This window comes from Colias croceus, chromosome 19 (genome assembly GCF_905220415.1).
Source record: "Colias croceus chromosome 19, ilColCroc2.1".
Lineage (NCBI taxonomy): Eukaryota > Metazoa > Arthropoda > Insecta > Lepidoptera > Pieridae > Colias > Colias croceus.
In genome coordinates, this window is record NC_059555.1 from 7,847,228 (window position 1) to 7,869,909 (window position 22,682).

Below are 22,682 nucleotides of genomic sequence, written 5' to 3' on the forward strand. Positions count from 1 at the left end.
TTATTTGTCCACTAGGAATCGAACTCAGAAGCATTGAGATAGCTTTCAACATTATACAACAAAACCAATGGAGGAATTAAAATACGGTACAAAATGTATAAATAATTAAATATTTTTAATTTCCGTCCCCATGTTTGCTGTTAGCCACAGATCTCGCTCCAATTTATATTAAAACCAACGTTTTCGGTCACTTCGCAAATAAATTGGTTTTTCAGTATGTTCATGTTTGTCATTAATTAAAAACTATGTTTGAGCGAGCCGTTTAAAATTAAATCGCGAGGGATTTTATTTGAAAGGAATATTTTTTAATATTCTCTATACATATACCGATGTTCGTTTAACTTAACCGCAAAGATGGGAAGCGTTTGCCTTCTTCTTCTATTCACGGATACCTACAGAAACTTTTTATATTTTAAAGATATGAAATGTCTTTGAGATACTGTAATATAAGTAAGTATTTGAACACATAAAATAACGTGCTTATTAAAGCTTTACAAAAGTTAAATTACTCTTTACCAATGACTGTTAGGCTCTCCTATTACCTATAACGATATCATTAGAATTTAAGCCTCATATAAGTAGGTCGGTACAAGAATTATTTAATTTTATAGTCGAGGAACTCTGCAATGTCAAAAATTGGACGAAAAATCACCAATAGATTATTCATAAATTCAAATTAGAAGATGACTTCCTACCAACGCTTCCTACCTATGATCGTATTTTTTAAACCACATCATTTTTTTATGCCAATAAGAATAAAACATAATTAACAGATCAGATTCACAGATGAAAGCTAATAACTAACTATGTATATTTAGTCACTCTTTGCATTGGAATATTACATAACGATGCATGTTGACCCATATCAAAACTCTTCAGACTTCAGGCAATCCCCAGTGACGTCATTACATACAGCCCTAAAGCGTTTATTCAAGAAACCCAAACCCAAGCAGATTTTAATCTTATCCCAAGACAGTCATATTCAAGAATGCAGATTAACATAGAATATCTTATAAAATCATATTTGAAACTTGTGAGTCCTGCATCTGTCTCCGATTTACCTCATCTTCTCAATTACTAAAAACTCATCAAAACATTTAAAACATCCAATTATTTTAAAAAACACATCAATCATCAAAACTAGATATTTGAATAGACCCGTTTCATATTTCTAGAAGGCTTCCCAACTAATCGTCTTGATCATCATTGCCAACCAGTTTGCGTGTGCGCATACTGACACATGCCGTCTCTCTCTTACATTTAATTATTATCACAGGTCCCTTTTCTTTGGCTACCACAAACTTGACCTTTCGATTATTATAGTGTAATAATATTGCCGCGTCGGACGCGCGGGACGGCGACTCAAGTGTATTGTTTTAAAAAACTTTATCGTAATTGATATAATGGTAAGGAAGTGTGCGAACAGTGATTTTGTGTGTTGACGGAGCGTTAAGGAAACAATTGCATAAGTATTTATGTTAAGGAAATAAATCGTTTATCTGTGATAAAGTCATAAGTGTGAGATTCGACGTATTTTGCGTTCAGTGTGATACATACTAACCTAATTATCTTAAACAAATGACGATAAAAAGTGCGAATTGCGAACTTTCTTTTGGGCGGATTCGAACCGGTTAAAAAGTGTAGACATAGAAGGATATGTAAGCATAAAAAAAGCTTATATACTGTGAAGATTTGGCGTTTATCTAACAAAGAACAACACAAATCAAAGGGAGCTTGAGACTGTTTTTATTACGATTTATATGTCAAAACAAAGCTAACAATCAACAATAAAGATACTTGTACCTAGGTACAACGTCATCGAACGTCAGATTAAATCACTTGTTATGAAATCCAGTTGGTAGGTATTACCATGAATAGGTACCTAATTAGTTATTCCTCTGTCTTTATGTAAAAAATTGTTTTGGTTTCTAAAATGGGCTTTTTACACGCCTTGTTTCTTAGAATTTATATCAGAACTAAAGGAAAATACCTACCTAAATCCTAAATGATAAATAAACGTCGCGTCGCGTCGGTCGTGATTAACTAGACAAATCAGAATTTTATTTCCTGTGTCTATGCAAATAAATAATAATGAAAGGATCTTCGTAATTTTAAACGCTTAATTTAATTCTAAATACACGCTAGCACAAGGTTCATTTTTGCATATTCACATTCATTCCGTAGTACGGAAAAATATGCAGTTTCTTTAGACAGAACAGAATTAAGTTCAGACGAGGCGTTTAAAACTTTAAACTATCAATTAAAAATTTATTTTTTTTTGTAGGAAAAAATAGTATTGTCTATTTGGAACTAGCCTAAATAAATCACGTGATTAAAGATAATATTGAATATGTATGTTCCTAAATTAATTTAGGTACTTCTTATTGTAAATTTTAAATTCCAACAACATCGCAATAGATACCTAGGTATTTTGCTTCCCTTTAATAATCTTAACAGACAATTTTATCAATATATTTAGATAAAATACATTTAAATAACTTTCCTAGTAACCTTTAATAACCTCGAAAGTTCAATGAACCCTTGATTACCCTCGTAAACGTAACCAAAAGCCCTGTTGCAAAGCCAGGCTGATTCTAACCTTGACTCAAGGTTCTGTAGGTTTACAAATGTTGCATTTTTGCAATACATTGCGAGTAAACAAGTCCAATCTATACTTAATATTATAAAGCCGAAGAGTTTGTTTGTTTGAACGCTAATCTCAGGCACTACTGGTCCGATTTGAAAAATCCTTTCGGTGTTAGATAGTCCATTTATCGAGGAAGGTTATAGACTATATATCATCACTCTAAGATCAACAGGAGTGGAGCAATGCGGGTGAAACCGCGGGGCACAGCTAGTGAACTATATATTTCGTTCTTATGCAAGCAATTAATGAATATTGAATAGTGGAAAATCGCAAATGTCATTTTTAATCACTATAATTAGCGTGCAATCGAATTGCGAAATGATTGTAGGTACTGTTGTCTGTCCACCGTTATTCAGTTAACGAACAAATGATTTAACGGGATATTTTATCTTAGTTTTGACTGGCGATAAATTTTGTATGGAGAGATTCTGAGTAGCTGCAGTTAACTGTTTTCGGAGAAGAAATACGTAAACGCCTTAGCCTCTGATGTATGTGGGAAAAAAGACTTTCATAATATTGCTTATATTATGAAAGTCATCATATTATATCATATGCCTTTTATTTTATTACATTCACCCTAAAACATATATACATACCTAGTAATAATAATAGCCCTTAATAGCACAAAGTCATACCCTGATACTAAGTAGGTAAGGATAACTAAAGGTATATACATATAAATAATTAAATAATATATAGAACACCTACATTCATCCGGATGTAAATCGGCATTCCAAGCTTGCGGTTGATAATTCCGTATGGAAAAACCCCATAACCCAATTTTACCCAGATTCTCCGGTTGTTTCTTATTTGCAGTTACTAAGCTTATGCCATAGATATAAATCTATTCCTGTTTAATTTAAATTTTAAATCAACTGACCCGGAAAATGCCGTTGCTAGGACAGCACATAACAGTATTAAAAAAAACTTTCCGAATATTCACTAAACGTTTAAAAAATCGGTCAATATGTTTCGGCAAATTAACAACACAATCACATCAATTTTGTGGAAGTAAATAGAGTTCTTAAAGAAGCAAATCAATTTTTAATCGAGTTGTAATGTTTATTATTTTATTTATGAAGTCCTCATATATTTAGTTAACTGATTCCTATGTCAACGAATCCTCCAAATTTTCCATTGCCAAAATGTAGGCCAACATAAAAACAAACTTACTTTCACTTTTGTATAAAATCAACTAAAATTTTCTAGTTCCTAGGACATTACTTTATCACTGACTTAGAGAATTCACTAGGTCCACTTCATTTTATTTATATTTCTCACTAGCTGTGCCGCGCGGTTTCACCCGCGTCAATTTTAATAATTGACGATTTTTATCCATATAAATTTATACATTTATAAAGAATAGAAAAAATTCGATCACGAGGCGGGACTCGAGACTTCTCGACTTCTGATTTTTATCCAGATATTTTACCAAAAACGTCTGTTATAGAGCCTATTTTCCAAAACATTATTTTTTGAATTGTTGTGATGGTTGTGACCGTTTACCTCATATTATATCCGGTTATAATGAACTATGTTTTTGCGAAGTAGGGTAATCCCCCATTTATAAACAGCGAATCGGTTTATTTGTTTGGGACTTACGTTCTTCGAATACTTTAAAGTTCTTAATATTCAATTAACGATCGATAACATAATGGAAGTAACAATAATAATTTATCAGTAATTATTATATAAAGAAGACTATTATCATAACACCTTGAAAACAAATATATTTAAAATATAAATAATAAAATTGTAAAAACGTGTATTTTTGGTCCTTCATTATTATAAAGATGATAATAAAATAAAAATACATTTTACTACAACTGCCAGAATCCATTAATTGAAAATAAAAATATGCAAAAGAGAATTAAAAACATGGTTCATAACTATAGCAAAATCAAAAAGTTACCTACAACAGCAAAACCTCTATTTAATTTGAAAAAATATATATTTAAAAAGATTACACTACATCGGCATGCATAGACTTTGTATAATACCACAAATTACTAAATAGTTACTACGTATATAATACTACTATTTACTGTATTTATTTCTATATACTGTAGTACTTCTACAACCTATAGTTTGTAGTATAATTATCAACGTTATGTATAACTCTGTCCTTGTCACACACATCTGAAAAACGTTTGCAAATATATCAGAGTAAGAGAGTCAACAATATAACACTCGTATTTTTTAAGATCTTTCGTATCATGTAATTTGGGGAGTATTTTTAATTAATTTATTGTTAGACGCACACAGGCCCTTATTTGTCTTAACGACGTTCTTCTTAATGACTGTTTACGCGCCCTACGGAATACTAAGGCGATCAATTCAAATAGATAGTACTCCCATCTGTATATTGACTGTTACTTATGTTACTTAACTATAAGATAACTGAGAAATCGTTGAGTTTATCAAATTGCAACAGGCAAAGGTTTGATATCTGAAGTCGAAATGTCAAAACGGTGGAACAGGTCTATAAATATAAACCATAGGCCATGTAAAATATGATAATATGAATAACTTTAGTAAAAATATGGATTAGCGTAGCACTCATCATAACAAAAAAGAAATAAACAAATCTGTATGGAATATTATTTTGACAACCCGACTTGACTTGTTCTATATCAAGCAACGCCAGGACGTTGACTCAGTTGGTCGCGGAAGAATTCCAAACAATACCCCCGGCCCCATCATTAAAGCGGCTCGACGGAACAGTGGGGAAAACCCCACTGACTAAAAAGTCAGTAAGAATCCGACATAACCCACGGCTCCTTCCCCGGGGCCCGTGGGTATTTTTGGAAGATTTCCCCACTTAAAAAAAAAACGTCGACTTAGTTCGATACTCTTACCCTTTATCAAGCAACGCCGCGGACGTACAAAGAGAATACAAATGCTACGTAAGACGGACGTATAGTTAGGTTTCTACCCCTCGTTTTAAACCCAAGCAAATACGAAATTTGCACAGCCAGCAAAAGCCTCTATCACATTATTGTACCTGCGTATCTCTTATTCAGAGCACGTGCAAATCTCCTGAAATTTATTTCAAATTCGTAGTACCTATTTTTCCCCGCGTCTGCAATAAAGTAATCTCTACTGACATTTCCTAATATTATCTGACGATGTTTGAATTTTTTGGTAATCTCGTTAGCTAAAATCGGCTCAGGTTTATATTTGTAACTACTATAGCACCCACAGACATCTGTGATAGCACCTCACTGTTTAGTTGTTTACCTCTACGGCTCTGCTGCTATTGGTCTTAGCGTGATGATGTATATCTAGGTAGGATAACTAGGCTATCTATAACTGAAATAACTTTTCAAATCGGCTCATTAGATCCTGATAATAGCTCTTTCAAGTAAACAAACTCTTCGGCTTTACTTACCTACTAGCTTTCCGTCTGCGTCAAAGTCAAAGAAAACCCCGCATAGTTCGCGGATGGATTGCGATTTCCGGGATAAAACCTATCCCATGTCCTTTCTCAGGTCTCAAGCTATATCTGTACCAGATTTAAAGAAAATCCATGAAGTACTTTTTGAGTTACATGTTTACAGACAAACAGATAAAAATTCTAAACTTATTTACTATACTTTGTATCTACATTGAATGTATATCGATATTTTATTCAAAACATTCATCATCAACAGATTTTATTTACATGCTCAAATTTTAGTTGTAATACATAATATTACATCATATACAAGGCATCTTGCAAGTATGATATTAACATGAATAAGGAAAAAAATACAGGTATTTTAAGACAATTCTGCGAATTACGTAGTCTTTTTATGGTAACACGAACACCCAATGTATTTTTACAACCGTTACACACTAATTTATACTACATTAAAAAATGTACAATTAATAAGTATCTATTACTTATTAATTGTACTTATCGTGTCCCAGCAGTAGGAACGTACCTATATGAGCTGATTTCGAAAAGGATTTGGTTCAAGGATTCGACATTTATTTTTAACAATTAATGAACAAATCAATTTAAGCCACGATACCATTTTGAGACTTTATGTAACAATTTTAATTTTATATTTCGTACGTGTACACATATTTCCATATTTTAAAGTAAAGAAAAGAAAGTCAATGAAGTTGTTCAAAAGCTTGTTCACTGAAAAAAGCAACACATTTCTATTGCTAAAATCTTGTAAATGCATGACACGTGTCTCTCCTCATATAAAAACGGAATATAACGAGAATAACAGACATATTATATTACGATTTTCCGGTAATAAGCAATGCTATTTTCAGGGTCGCGATTATCTCGCAATCATTCATAGAATAGAATCTACGGATTAAAGATCACAATTATTATTGTTTTGACTTGTAAATAAAATCAATATTACGCGGCAACAAAGATATACGTAGTAATATTATACGTAGTATAAGTATAGTAATCTATACTAATATTATAAAGCTGAAGAGTTTGTTTGTTTGTTTGTTTGAACGCGCTAATCTCAGGAACTACTGGTCCGATTTGAAAAATTCTTTCGGTGTTAGATAGCTCATTTATCGAGGAAGGCTATAGGCTATATACCATCACGCTACGACCAACAGGAGAAAAGCCACGGGGGTGAAACCGCGCGGAGCGGCTACTTAAATATACGTAGTATAAGTAGTAGGTAATTAATAATTATTGATAGGTAGATTCTTAAATTCTGATGATGTTTCTGAGCCCTCAGATTTAGGTCATACAAAGAGGATTACTAAGTTGTATATTGTATTAGCGGTCCACCCCGGTTTCGCCCGTGGTACATATTTCGCAATAAAAGGTAGCCTATGTTCTTTCTCAGGGTCTAAAGATTGTCTGTGCTAAATTTCATCAAAATCGGTCCAGTAGTTTATGCGTGAAACCCATACTGTATACATACATATACAAACCTTTCCTCTTTATAATATTAGTATAGAAGTATAGATTATAAGTGTAAACTATCACGCACACAAATATAGATAATAGAATTTGGTACTTACGTTTTTATCCAAATGTGTACCTATTGAAAAGGGATCTACTTGGGGTATCCTAACAATATTATTATTAATTCGATAGTGTTTATTTTTCTTTCTTTCGCGTAACAACGCAACGTAGCAAAATAGGCTAGTGAGTTTCATATTAGGCTCATTTTAGCGTGGTGTAAAGCTCGTTAAATGTTATATTCGAAAATATTTAATTGTTATGAGCTTTATTTCTGTATAAAAGTATATAAATGAAAAAACAAAGTTCTATAAAGTTTTAAATCAATGCATCGCTAGTTTAGTTATCAGGCACACTAAGTTACAAATTTAATTTTGTGGTAATAACATTACCATTCAATAGCGGTTAATACCTTTCATAATTATTATGTTTCAATCAATGGTAAGTAGGAATTAAAATAAAAACTAAATCGAATAATTCTATTAAGAACTTACAGTTCTCCGCACCTCTACATTACTGGCAAGGTTTTGCAGTCCAAAGCAATACATTACAATATAAGAAATTCAACTACTAAAAGCATTGTGTATTTCACAGCTGTCCGGACATGTTTCTAAGTTTTTCCCTCGTTCCGAGTGTCACTGGTAAGCAAGTGAATTGTGGCAAACATCGGGGTAGTGTTAAAAATGTATACAATTGTTTATTTTTCACGGACGAAATGATAAAATACTGGGGACTAGGGAATAAGGTACTTATATCAAGAAAAACTTTTAGATAAAAATGTGTATATACCAACTATTATCATTAAAATATAGTGCGGTAAATTATAAAATGAATTTCCCCAATACAATTCCGTATAAATTACTAGGTATATAAAAAATACGTTTTATGTGTTGTCCATTTGTGAGAATCGATCGATCGCTAATTGATTCATATTAAAATGATTTATAAATGTTATTCCTAGAAAGATTTATGTGTAAAAGACTTATTAATATCTTTTATTGATCAGTAAGTAATTTTATGGTCGATGAAGCCTTATATTTACTACGTCATTATCTAAGTTATGAGTCAGGCTCATTAGGATCTTAGGTTTGTCTTAATTACTAATGAATAGTTTGCGGGTTTCGCTAATTATCTCGATCCACTTCAGTACATGTTTAAAAACTAGACAGATTTTATATTATTTAATTGTAATAATGTTACGGTGCATTTAGATCAAACGTCAAATTATTTTAATGTAAATAGGCGAAGAGCATTCTTTCGTTGTTCTTAGTGCGTTCGTAAAAATTATATGCAATGTTCTCGTTCTCGTAATCACGAAAGAATGCTGTAGCTCTATGTTCGTTTGATGTAAATGCACCTTTAAAGAAAAATCCAAGAAAAGACGTCCATCATAATATCAATTTTAAATACCTAGTTACCTACCTAGTTACTTCGTTATCAATTAAATTTCATCATACAATACAGTTCGTAACTTATTTTATTTGAAAGCTTATTATAACAGGAATTTATTTTATTAGAAATTTTACCTCGCTTGCCTAGGTATTAAAAATAGCCATTTTCATTAGAAAATTCCATAAAATGATAAAAGGGTGTCGATATAATATTCCATTAAAGTTTTAAATTATTTTTAAACATGGTGACACAAAAAAGTAATTCTATTTCCATTTCATTTTTGTGTCTACTTATATTTTTAACCGACTTCAAAAATAGGAGGAGGTTATCAATTCGGCCGGTATTTTTTTTTATGTATGTACACCGATTACTCCGAGGTTTCTGAACCGATTTACGTGATTCTTTTTTTGTTCGATGCGGGATGGTGTCGAATTGGTCCCAGTAGTTTTTATTTTATGAGCATTTTTGTCTGTATTTGTAAATGTTGCAAGTGCAAGTTTGAAGTCGGTTGTTTTTAACGCAGTTATCACTTATGTAGCTAAGTACTCAAACTATTTGAATAGCTACCTTTTAAAGCGTACAATGTACTTACATATCGCGTTGCTATCACACTTATCCGATCGTTTTCAAATCTATGACCATTCAGATGAATAGTCCATCAGACTGTTCTATACAAACGAATTGATTTGATAGCCAACTACTAGCAATGTAGATTCATACCTACGTGATTTCATGTGAGAGATAAAATTGATTATTATTAAATTCAATTTAACGTACACACGAACCAATATTAAAAGAATGGAAGATACGAAAACCAAGTTGTTTAGAAAAAAAGAAAATTCAACAAAGATTAATTTTCAGTACCTACCTATGACGCTACAATTAACGTATCTGTTAACTGCTATTAAGCTCTTAGAGCATTAAGTTGGTTTAATGCTCTAAGATTAAGCTCAATATATCTTCACCGAAAGACCATATAAATCCCGTCCGATTAGGGCCCTTCTGGCCTCCTCCACTCAAGCGACAGCTCAAGCCGAGGTTCGTGATCCCCGTCAAGGGGGGACGCCCTTGTGCATGTCGCTACCAGGGTGAACCTTCAGTTCACCCCCGCGTCCGCGTTAAAATGTAAAAGCCCTTCTGGCTAACATTGAGAGACACCACACCAAAAAAAAAAAAAAAACATGTAAATATAAACATGCCTTTTTTCTTTTTTTATGAATATTTTAAGATTACATCACGCAAGTACAGGATGTGCGCAAATGTCCAACTAATAAGATCTAGGACCGATTTTAACACATCTCATCTCAAAGATAATTTAAATTACCTCAAAATAAACATACTTAACACCTTTTTCCAGATTCGAGCGTCCTCCGTCCTTCTAGTCATTGCTTTGCTAGCGCCAACAAATGAACAGAGCATACCAATATCGCCATGCCCCAATGTATTCCAGTATGAACAGACTGGATTCGAGCCAGGCCAGTGGTATGGCGTTGTTAACCTGTCCACAGACAGCACTTTACATTCGCTGTGGCTGAATATTGTGCTGGACAGCAAGGCGAATATATTGGGGGTAAGTTTCAGTCGTTGATAGTAATTGACTTATTGGTTTTGGTGAAATAGATATTATAATAGATTATATGGTGAAAAATGTGGAGTGGAATAGTGATACAATTGGTTTTGGTGAAAATGGTTAATAAATTATAGCTTAACCCATAATTTATTAACCATTTTTATTAAATTTTATTACAATTTTTTTTTATTAAATGTGGCGTGCAGTTGGGTATGTTACTACTGAATTTACATTGAAATACTGAGTGAGGATAGTGCAGAAAAGAATAAACTTTAGTTTGGTAAATATTAAACGAGATTGCTTTATTTTTATCAGACTTTCTCTGTAGTTCTATGTTATTTTTATATTTTCAAATTTTTCTTAGTATCGTCCTAACGATGCTTGTTAGTGTTAGATAGTAACAAGTAAGGATCTCTCATTAATTTTATGTCACACTATAATCCTGTCCATTATTAACTTTGATACACAACATCATCCAAGTTTGATACAACACAATCTCGCATCGAATGGCTTCTATGGGCTTAAATGTGTTACTTAAATTAGTCAAAATTAATTTATAACTCAAAAGTTCAAAACATTTATCAAAATAATACATGGAAATCTATTTTTCAGAACTGGGTCGGTGATGTAACCACAAACGATAACATAGACTTCAAAATCGAGAACACAAACATGAAGATCCACCCCGGCCCTGCGGTGGCCGTGCGCTTTTTCGTCAGATACGATAAACTGAGCAAAGCGCCCAGACTAAAAGCTATTCGACTGAACGGCAGAGAGATCTGTAACGCCAACAACCCGCAGCCAGCTGTCGACAGGCCTGATATAGTTTCCACTCCAGAAATAACTGCTTCACGACCGGACAGCAGTTCAAGACCCGATACTAGACCACTCGATCGACCAGTTGATCGACCAGTTGACCGACCAGTTGACCGACCGGTTGACCGACCAGTTGACAGGCCAGTAAAACGGCCAAGTGTGGAGAGCCGACCAGTTGACCGACCTGAATCCAGACCAGACCAAAGCAGGCCGAATGTTAGGCCGGAAGATGTAATCACAAAGCCTGTGTATGGCCAGCCTTCAGGAGAAGGTCCGGTATACACTCCTACCAGGAATCCACCAATACAACAAAGCAACGTGAATCCTTATAGCATGTGAGTTTATCATTCATTGCTTATCCTACGTAGATTAACATTTAGTCGCATGAGAATTAAATTAGATCATCATCATCCTAATGCTCACTCTGTTAGTTTTAGTGCAGTGCTATGCTTTTAAGTTTAAATTTAAATGTAATTTTAAGAAAATACATTATTATTATGCTTTAGCGAAAATTGAGCTTAGCAAAAAACTTAACTTATAAATTGCAGTCACTTTTTTTAATAACAATATATTTTACACAATTATACTTGAATTGAAGAAATCATCATACACAGTCCACTATGGTAGTTATTTAATACGTAAGTACTAAAGGCTTTACATGTACATTGTACATAGTCCCTATCTAATCCTACTAATATTATAAATGCGAAAGTTTGTATGGATGTTTGTTACTCTTTCACGTAAAAACTACTGAACCGATTACAATGAAATTTAGCACACATATAGAGGGTAACTTGTATTAACACATAGGATAGATTTTATCCCGGAAATCCCACGGGAACGGGAACTATGCGGGTTTTCCTTTGCAAACGCGGGCGAAGTCGCGGGCGAAAATCTAGTACTACATATGCCATAAACATCGTTCAAGTATTTCATTTTAAAGCGCGTCACACACGGTGAAGATACTATAATATTTTATGTTAAGATTCTCTAATATAAAACGTTATAGTATCTTAAGGTATCCGCCATCCTGTTACAAATGACCCACAAAATTTCGGGTCATTTGTAACAGGTTGGCGGTTCTACAGGGGTCTTAGTACGCAATGACAAAAAGAATAATGATGGTCAGAACGCTGATACCGGATACCTTAAGATAGGTACTATAACGATTTATATTAGAGAATCATAACATAAAATATTATAGTATCTTCACCGTGTGTGACGCGCTTTAAGCATAATATGCAACACCCACTCACAATCAATATTATATAGAAATTGAATCAGTTAAACCTCCTGTTATTTATATTAAACTCTAATTAGCATTCAACGTCATGAACGGAAAATTACAAATTAATTTTAGATTCAACTAATTGAGACTCAAATTTGCGGCCATGCCTGTTACCACACTGCTATAGATAAAACTTATACCTATATGCAAACGAAATGAAATACGAGAATGGAAATGAAAATTTATTGTATTATAGGTCAAACTTCTGCGTATAACAGGGCAAATTGGTGGTGTATATTCCAAATAATATGCATACTTTTAATCGATTGCTAAAATGGAAGTAATATAAATCTGACTCTGCATAGCAAATTTTTATCAATTTTTATTTGCAATAGAAAATAAATTTACCTAACTACCTAGGTAATTGGATTCTAACGATACATAACTAGGTACCTACATGATTAACCTATAAAGTAATGTCGATTCTAAAAAGGTTTAGAACGATAGGTATTCATCAAAAATGTTGTTTAGAATAATATTTACTTGTGCCATAAAAACGACTTGTGGTCATAGTGATACATGCTTAGGTATCTACTATCTACTTAAACAAATAAGGAGACATGGAAATCCCGCCATTTGTCGGATACGCCTTCGATTCATTGTATTTTTTGTTCAGTTTACTGATTAATCGTTTATTTTGATTCTTAATGATGTTACCTTTATAAATATATATTTATCTCGTCATAGACTGTTATGTAGCTAATAATATTTTATATCTTATAATATAAAAAATGAATCCCAAAATGTGTTGGTAAGCGCATAACTTGAGAACGGCTGAACCGTTTTCGTTAATTCTTTTTTTATTATATTCATTGAAGTACGAGGATGGTTCTTATGTAGAGAAAACGTAAATATGTACCACGGGCGAAGCCGGGGCGGACTGCTAGTTTAAGCTAATATAGACTGTAATGTAAGCCATCACATAACGCTTTGCCTGAAAATATCGCTACGCATATATCTATAAAATACTCCGATCCGTTCACATGAGTCCCTTACAAAATTCTTATATACCTAACGTATATTTACTAAGTACATATATAACAAGCTACGCAATGCATGATTCATATTATTTCTTTTCATATCTCCATATGGCACCTAACAGTAACAAGGGTGGTAGCCAGGCGCAAATCGTAAATGAGCGGCCTTACCAGATCACCACTTCAACGTACCGGCCCAAGGATGATGATGAGGATGACAGGTGAGCAGCTAGTTTCCCGCCAAAAAAATATGACGTTATCGAATCAAAGTGCTCGAATAATTTAGTAGCATAAGCTCTTTTGTCTCCTAACTGGCTCCTCATATAATTTTTAGAATGTAGTGAAACAATAATAGAAGTACACCAAAAAAGAAGAATAGAATGCGTCATAGCTAGACATTTTTAGAATGTAGTAAAACAATTATTGAAGTACACCAAAAATAAGACAAAGGATCGATAGAAATGTTTTGACAGAAAATTCTCAAAATTTATATACAGATTATTTCATCCTGTTGATAAATATACTAGGCTACAGGTAAGAATGTGATTGTGTAAGTTTATCGGTGATGGCATACCTACCTCAAACAAAGGCGCATGTCTGTATGAAATTGTAAGCCTTCGCATGGTTCTTTTGCACTTCTTAATTTACTTAAATAGCTAAATATATAGATAATAATAACTATATTATAGTTACAACTTTTGTATCATAAAGGTACTGTGATAAAATACTACTACTACGATATTTTAGACAAAAAAAGCTTTTAGAAAAAAAAAATATTTTAATTTCATTTAGTATCTATTAGGTAATAAATTCCGATGTTTACAATTAAAAACCCAAACATATAAATTGAGCTTCCTTAACATTGGTAAACAAAACAAAAGATATTTTTTGCGTTCCCTTTTTACTGCTACTTTTTATTTTGCTAATTTTGGAGCACGTAGGCCGTACCAATTATTTGTAACTACAATATATCCTTTTACCAAAATAATTTATAACCATAATGTTAATTCAAACAATATTATAATTTACAGGAAGCCAGACCCTAGCGACTATTTCGAGGGAGGTCAACCCACCTTTATCGTACCAGGTTCGAGTTCCAGCAGTAGCAACGAATATTCGGATAACAATAATCGGAATACAAGAGTAAGTACCTAACACTTATTTTTTATTCGCTTATGGCTTCATTATAGATTTCACTAATCTAAAATCGTCCTGTAAGTATAGTTAAAAAAAAAACAACTTTTAAATAAATAAAAATCGAAAATGTCGTGATGTAGGTGTCGAGCAAATTATTATTACTGTCGGTTACTCTAATAAAGATAGTTAAATAAATTGGATGAGATACATTCATTAATTGTTGATTATTTAAATAAGTATATCATCAACAGAAATCTTATATACATATAATAAATCTGTAGAAGGGTCAATTCTGTACATTGAAAATATTGAAAAAATAACTAGCAGGGGGTGTTACTGGATCGATACCAAACCCAAATATGTGATTAAAAAATTTTTTGTCTGTCTGTCTGTCTGTATGTGAAGACATCACGTGAAAACTACCGGTTCGATTTCGATGAAACTTGGTATAATTATACCTTATTATCCTGGGCGTAAAATAGGATATTTTATCCTGAAAAAATACGTAGAAAAAAAATTAATCTCAATTTTTCAGTTATCCATAGACGTTGTTCTGTAGTACCTAGGTACCGCGAACACACGTTGCGTATTATTATAGACCTAGCCGTATTTGGGTCCAATAGATATTTATAAGATGTCATTGTCCGAGTTACTCAAAATGGAGAAATAAACCATCCACGCAAAGACATCCACGCGGACGGAGTCGCGGGCGGAAGCTAGTAAGATAATCTATATATATATAAAACTCAAAGGTGACTGATATAGTGATCTATCAACGAACAGCCCAAACCACTGGACGTATCGGGCTGAAATTTGGCATGCAGGCAGATGTCATAACGTAGGCGTCCCCTAAGAAAGGATTTTCCGAAATTCTTGCGGGAACGGGGAAAAACGGGAATACACGTACAAAGTCGTGGGCGGAAGCTAGTAATTATATAATAAGTTTAATGAGATTCACCTACATGACCTTTTACCAAAACTCGTTCTTAAATACCTGATTTAGGTTGTTCCCAGTCGACCACAAGGCTAATTAATTTATTATATCCAGTTTCCAAACGTATAACTTACTCATTAATTATAATATATTTTGTTAGAACTTCAACAACATCAATAAAACAATTTATGGCCATTTTATGGGGCATATAATATTATGTAGAATGTCGTAGGTTTTTAAGAATATTTATTTTGGATAACATAAACTTTCTAGGTGTCTTACATTAATAATGGTATAGCTTATAGCTATGTAATAAACAAATAGTACTTGTCTTGTCTTCAATACAAAAAATGCGTTCATAATCATTGAGATATACATATTATGGAGACGACACCGCCTACATCGAAGTTCCGCTCATAACTTATGTTCCGCTCAACATACCTACGCCATATGGCGTAACTGTACGCTCATTTTTTATTTGTTTTAAAGTGAAACGCATCAAATATGCATCCGTGTGTGTTACGATATTGCACAAATAATACAAAATAATACGGAAAATTGCAAAGGAATAACTTTCGTCGGTAAGTACCTAACTAGATAATAATTTTTAAAACTTAGTTAGAGCAAAAAAATGGCGCACAGATTTTGTTCGTGGTGTCTCCTCCATACCTACATAGTAATATTATCTCAATGTTCATAATACATAAACGTATCTTCTGTGTAAATAACTCAAATATACGGTAAACGTGTCAACTACGCCCTTGCAATAATTTTCTACGTCATTTGATCATATTGATAGTATCTGTGGATAGTATCGATCATTATAAAAGACACAACGTTTATCTTAAACGCAGTTAAATCAATTTATTAATAACTTTTCCTCCTTTATTCATTAAACGCATAGCAGCATAAATAATTAAATAGGTACATAATGTACAAATAAAAGGTTTAAAAAAATACATCAAATAATAATTGAGGCAAAACTTTAAAAGACTTTGTTCCATTAAATTCACAAAATTTCTATCGCTGATATAAGAGGATATGTTCAGGAATCTTGTACCTACCTAACTCATTCGTTTTGAACGACATTTTCTACCCCGCAAGTTAGGTATATTAATTTTATTATATTTTATTTAATTTTAATGTTTTACTAGTGTAGGATGCTATGATTTATACGCTCATATAAATGTGCCATATATTATGATGTCAATATATTTTTAAACACCTATTTTTTATTTGCTTTTTTCCAGGACCAATGTGGCAAGGTTGTTAGAAACAACCCCAACCCCTTGGTGGTGAACGGGAAACCTACTTTGGAAGGGCAATGGCCGTGGCAGATTGCTTTGTATCAAACGCAGGTACTAAATCAACTATTACTTATGATAGTTTAGCTAAGGAAAAGGTTTACTTCGTTCAAACTATTAAAAAGATCGTTATCAAGTCTGTTTAGGCAATTAATTTATTTCAATTAATATTAGATAGGTATAACGATAAAAGCCTTATTTTAAGGAATATCTTCAGTAATAAAAAAAATCGTCCGTTGTTTGTTGTAAACATATATTGTACCTAAAAATCTATAAGTAGTTATAACATTTAAGTATCTTCAAAAAGAGACTCGATACTGAAAAAACGTTCTACATATTTCTCATGTATTTTTTATTCGACCGAGAAAGGACGATTTCCTATGCGAAATAAATCAATCACGCAAACAGATATAACATGATATATTTGTTGAACGGTTGATTTATTATCTTCCCTATGTCTACTACTTTTGTAGCGTAGTTTTAAATGTGGCACCTAATATTATGTTCTGTTAAAGTATATTTTAGTTTATCTACTAACTGCCCCAGCAGACGTTTCTTTGCCTTATTGCCTCTTTTAAAACGTGAAAAAAGTGGCCGTATTTGCCGTTCTCAAGTTTTCAGTACGCACAATGCACATACATATCTATGCTTTTTTTTATTCTTCTAAATATTTTTTAAACATTAACTTATATATTTCCAGACGGTAGACAACAAATACATTTGTGGAGGTACCCTCGTGACACACAAGCACATCATCACTGCAGCCCACTGTGTTACACTCAAGGAATCGAGTAGGGTAGTCAACAAGAACACCCTGACTGTCTACCTGGGTAAACACAATTTGAGGACTTCGGTGGAGGGAGTACAGATCAGATTGGTATGTAGCTTTTAAAGATTATAGAAGTATTCGAGAACGTTCTAATGTCAATTGAACATAGCATGTATCGCAATGAAAATTATACGACATAATTGTAATGGCCCCTCTTCACAATGTGTCGAGGGCCTAAATGTCTATGATGTATAAAGCCGGCGTAGAAATAATATGGAAAAGAAAAAAAATACTTTGTACACATCCGACCAATCGTGGTTGTCAATTAATCAACCAATCACAGCTAATCACAATGACTAATATCTTGAGGGTAGTTGGGTCGGTTCGTTGATTAGGCACAGGACACAATCAATAAGAATGGTCAAATTAAACAATATGTATTTACAATTATACAAAAGAGACAAAAAGAAAGAAATTAAGCTTTTATTCCCTGCATTGAATTTTCAAGCCTATGTACAGTTTTCTAGCCTGTGTGCTCTATTTACGAATCTAAATTTCATAAACGTCCTTACATTCTCAAATCACTGAGTGGATACCTATATCCATTTTGTACTGTAAAGTTAACAATTTTCTTGTAATAATTACTGTAGTTATATACATATATTAACGGTAGAAATGTATATTTTCTATCAATTGTATTTCACATTTCAGGTAGCAGAAATCACAGTGCACCCACAATACAACGCATCCTCCTTCAGCAGGGACCTCAGCATCTTGAGGCTGAGAGAATCCGTGCAGTACACGGACTTTGTGAGACCAGCGTGCTTGTGGCCAGACAACCAAGTTGATTTGAACAACGTCATTGGGAAGAAGGGATCGGTATGTATATTGTACTAGATTTCCGCCCGCGGCTATAGTTCCCGTTCCCGTGGGATTTCCGGGATAAAACCTATTCTATGTGTTAATCCAAGTTACCCTCTATATGTGTGTTAAATTTCATTGTAATCGGTTCAGTAGAAAAGTAACAAACACACACATATCCTCACAACCTTTCGCATTTATAATACTAGTAGGATTATGATGAAATAACTAACAAATTGTATAGAAATACAAAGTACTTTACGTAATTTTAAAATTCAGTAATGTCCATGTTTATACATATATTGCATCCTAGACAAAAAAGACTTTTTTCACGATATGCAAAACGATTAAATCATACTTAAAACTAAAATTAAATGTCTAATGGTCTGGAAATTTTAGTTCCATCAAGCGAAGTACCGTTTCCATTGAAAATAAAAAGACAACGAAATTTTCATAGCTAAAAATAATTTCTAGGTTGTTGGCTGGGGCTTCGACGAGACAGGCGTAGCAACAGAAGAGTTGACCCTGGTCGAGATGCCCGTGGTCAACCAGGAAACTTGCATTCGTTCCTACAGCGAATTCTTTGCTAGGTTCACCTCAGACTATACTTATTGCGCCGGATATAGAGATGGTAAGCATTTGTACCTATTATAATATTTATGTAAATATGTACTAATAATAGTGTAAGTTGACTGGACTAAGCATAATTTAACAGTAATTTTCTACAAGGCTTGAATCGCAACGAGAGAAACATGAACTGGCCTATTCATAGATTATGTAGATTTCTTTATATAAAGGAATGTATATATCTCTGTACAAAACAAATAGAACACATTAACACTTGACAAAAAGTGGTCAATAACTAATAAGACAAGCCTCGTAACTTTAACTTGTGACCGTTTTAACTCCTAAGTTCTATTTGTGTTAAGGCTCTGTGCATATTTTATGGACTGTTAATCTGTTAATGGAATTACTCTGTATGTTTGTTTAATGTATGTCTGACCAAATTGTAGCCAGAGCCCAGATGTGAAGTTTCGGTCATTAATTTACCAATGATAGTGTCGCATTTTATGGCTATCTTTAGACCGCTTTAGGCTTCAAACTCAAACATTTATTTATTCAATAAGACTTCTTCTAGAAGCACTATTGATGGAGTAATGGAAATTTTTTTAGGCGCATCTTCAAAATATAGTATACCAAATTGTCACTTTCAGTTTATTAGTTCTTAAGTGAAGTAGCAATAAACATTTGTACTTCTAGGAATTGAAACGAACTAGTTGTTGGTCGCATGTTTTGTTTTGAATTTTTTCTGATATCTGGAGCAATTGAAGAATACCTTTTTATTGTTGAACAAACGCAGGCACGGAATAATGCTATCAGTTAGTTACCTGTAACAGTATTATATTCACTGAAGTATATCATATCCAAAATCACGATTATTTATTTATATATCAAACCAGACGGTCATGCATTTGTCAACATATTCAACGCAGTTTCACGAGGTATATATTTCACCATTCCCGCTTATTTATTACAGGGTCCAGCGGCGGTAGAAATAGGAAAAAAAGTATGTTCCCTATAATATAATCTTATACTATTAACCTGGCATGTTCGGGCTTTTAACTATCTGTAAAATACTTCTCCCCTCTTCTTATTATTTCTTTATAGTTAAACTAATATTTATGTTTATCTTAAACTTTTTTATATACTATATCTATTTAACTATAGACATTTTTTTATCTTGTTCGCTATTTAACACACACTGGACCTTGTTTCGCCGAGCTTTATATATATACATAAATATGGAGGGTAGTTACAAAATCCACCGTCACTACAGAAAATTTTCTGTAATGTTTGTTAAAAATTGGTTTAGAATATATAGGCCCAGTTTCAGGACTACCAACGTGTATATGTTTGTAAATCATTCGGCAGATAAGCTAAACTGAACATATCTAGAAGTTGTTAAACCTACTGTTAAGTCTACTATATCATTGTATTCCCAATCAGCAACAACTGCTACACTAATACCTCTTTTAGCACCATTTTGAAATGTTTCTGAGCGGTTATTTACGCCTCATTTTACCGGAGACTTTCAACATTATCCTCGTAAGATTTATCTACCCTCCATATTCATTAACCATTTTGCATCAATATTAACATTATTAAATCGTATTCAGATCCTAAACTATTTTTGCTGACGCAATTATTATCAATAATTACGCTGGTTTCAGAGCTTGACCGACCATCAGTGCGTACGTCAGTCGCGCTTGTCATATGTTTTTTTGAAATTGATAAAACCGTTCATAGCTAGACCGACCATACGCACGCGTATTGTCATGCGTATTAGCATCTTCATACATTTTGTTGATGCACGCACTGACGGTCGGTCAAGCTCTGCAACCGGCCTTATAATAAGTATATAAGCTATATTATTTTAGGTATTAACGGATATATGTATTTTAATAATTCAAGTACATTTATAACTCTTGTAGTGTGTTGTAGGATGTTTACAAATGTGTGTGTACATATTATGCTTTAGCTGTTAACACATTATTATTTTAAAATTCCATAGTCTGGGATTGAATTTGCTTTCCTAGCTTAGTATATACCTTGGTTGTTTCTCAGAATAAAGGAACAATAGTGATCTTCCATCTTAAAACATTCAACCCATGATAATCATTACTCTTTATAAACCGATGGATTAACTATTTGTCAACTATTTGTATTTGTGACTTCTTTCCTTTCCTTATCAATAAAGTCAGTAAAATACCTACTTGATTTTTCAAACAATAGTAATGAAGCAGTTTTGAAAGATCAAAACTAAATAGTTTTATCGTACTCTTTGTTGCATATACAGGGTGTCCCGCAAGTGATGTACTAAGACAAAAGGAACGTTTAGTTTTTCATAAGCTGATTACGCTGGGAATATTCATAAAATCTTATTTTTTCTTTATGATCAATTCTAACGTTTACATACTTTAAACTGCAAAGCAAACAGTGCAAGAAAAAAATCAACAAAATTTCATTACGTCATTTTGTCGTAAATTTTTACGTAACGACCGCTACCTAGCGATAAGGCCACCGTTTGTGCATATATTTCTCTTACTCTATCTTCTTTATGTGTTTCTATTTCTTCTGTGTGTGCAATAATTAATTTAATTAATAAATAATCAGCGTATGCAAAGCTACAAGTTCCTTTAAGTACACCGCATGCGGGACACCCTGTATATTTAATAAACATCTCATCACAGGTACATCAGTTTGCAACGGCGACAGCGGCGGCGGTATGGTCTTCAAGATGCACGACATTTGGTACTTGCGCGGTCTTGTATCACTGTCTGTGGCCAGGCACAACGAGTTCAGATGCGACCCCACACATTACGTTGTCTTCACCGACTTAGCCAAGTTCTTGCCTTGGATCAAGGACCATATAAGCGACTATTAAACGGCCTTAAAATATAATTAGATAACCTGAGGTAGAAGCGGCATACGCGTAAAAACATGTTCTGTTTGAAGTCAGTTAATTTAGCTTGGTTGCGTTTAGTCGGTTATGTTGCTAACTCTTTTCGGATAATGGTTTAAATGTATATTCTATCTTTGTCTAACGTGGAACGGCTTTAACTGCTAGTTTGTTCGCATATACCGTTTCTACGTCAATTTATGTATCCTAAGTAAACAGCGCCATCTTTTATCGTGATTCGTAACTAATGTATTAGAATTGACCGTCTGAGATTATTAAATAAAATTGTAAATCGATTCTTGGGTGATAAGCTTGAGCTTATTGTTCTAACTGCACTTTGCCCTTAAAAGCTCTCTGTTTCTTATGAATTAAAATATACGTAGTAAATTTTAAGACAAGATCGAAGTTTCTATCAAAGCCTATTTCTAGACCTTATGCACAGAAAATTGTGTTTTAAATAACTTTTTTTATTTGCTCAAAAAATTGACTGTTTAATTTATAACAGACCTTATAATTATTAATACTGTTGTAAGAGTATGGAAATAAAATTATGAATTCTAATATGTATTTTTATTTATTGCATTATATGAATGACTT

General features: G+C 33.1%; 1 protein-coding gene across 1 annotated transcript; it reads left to right on the forward strand.

The window, feature by feature from the left end:
• Positions 1-1,271: 1,271 nt before the first annotated feature.
• LOC123700598 (serine protease 7-like) lies at positions 1,272-22,618 on the forward strand. Its single transcript, XM_045647860.1, has 10 exons — positions 1,272-1,406; positions 10,327-10,539; positions 11,152-11,690; positions 13,746-13,841; positions 14,652-14,763; positions 16,942-17,049; positions 17,696-17,872; positions 18,476-18,643; positions 19,100-19,256; positions 21,877-22,618. Exons 1-10 carry the CDS (start codon positions 1,404-1,406, stop codon positions 22,068-22,070), a joined length of 1,767 nt encoding a protein of 588 aa, XP_045503816.1. The 5' UTR covers positions 1,272-1,403; the 3' UTR covers positions 22,071-22,618.
• Positions 22,619-22,682: the final 64 nt, after the last annotated feature.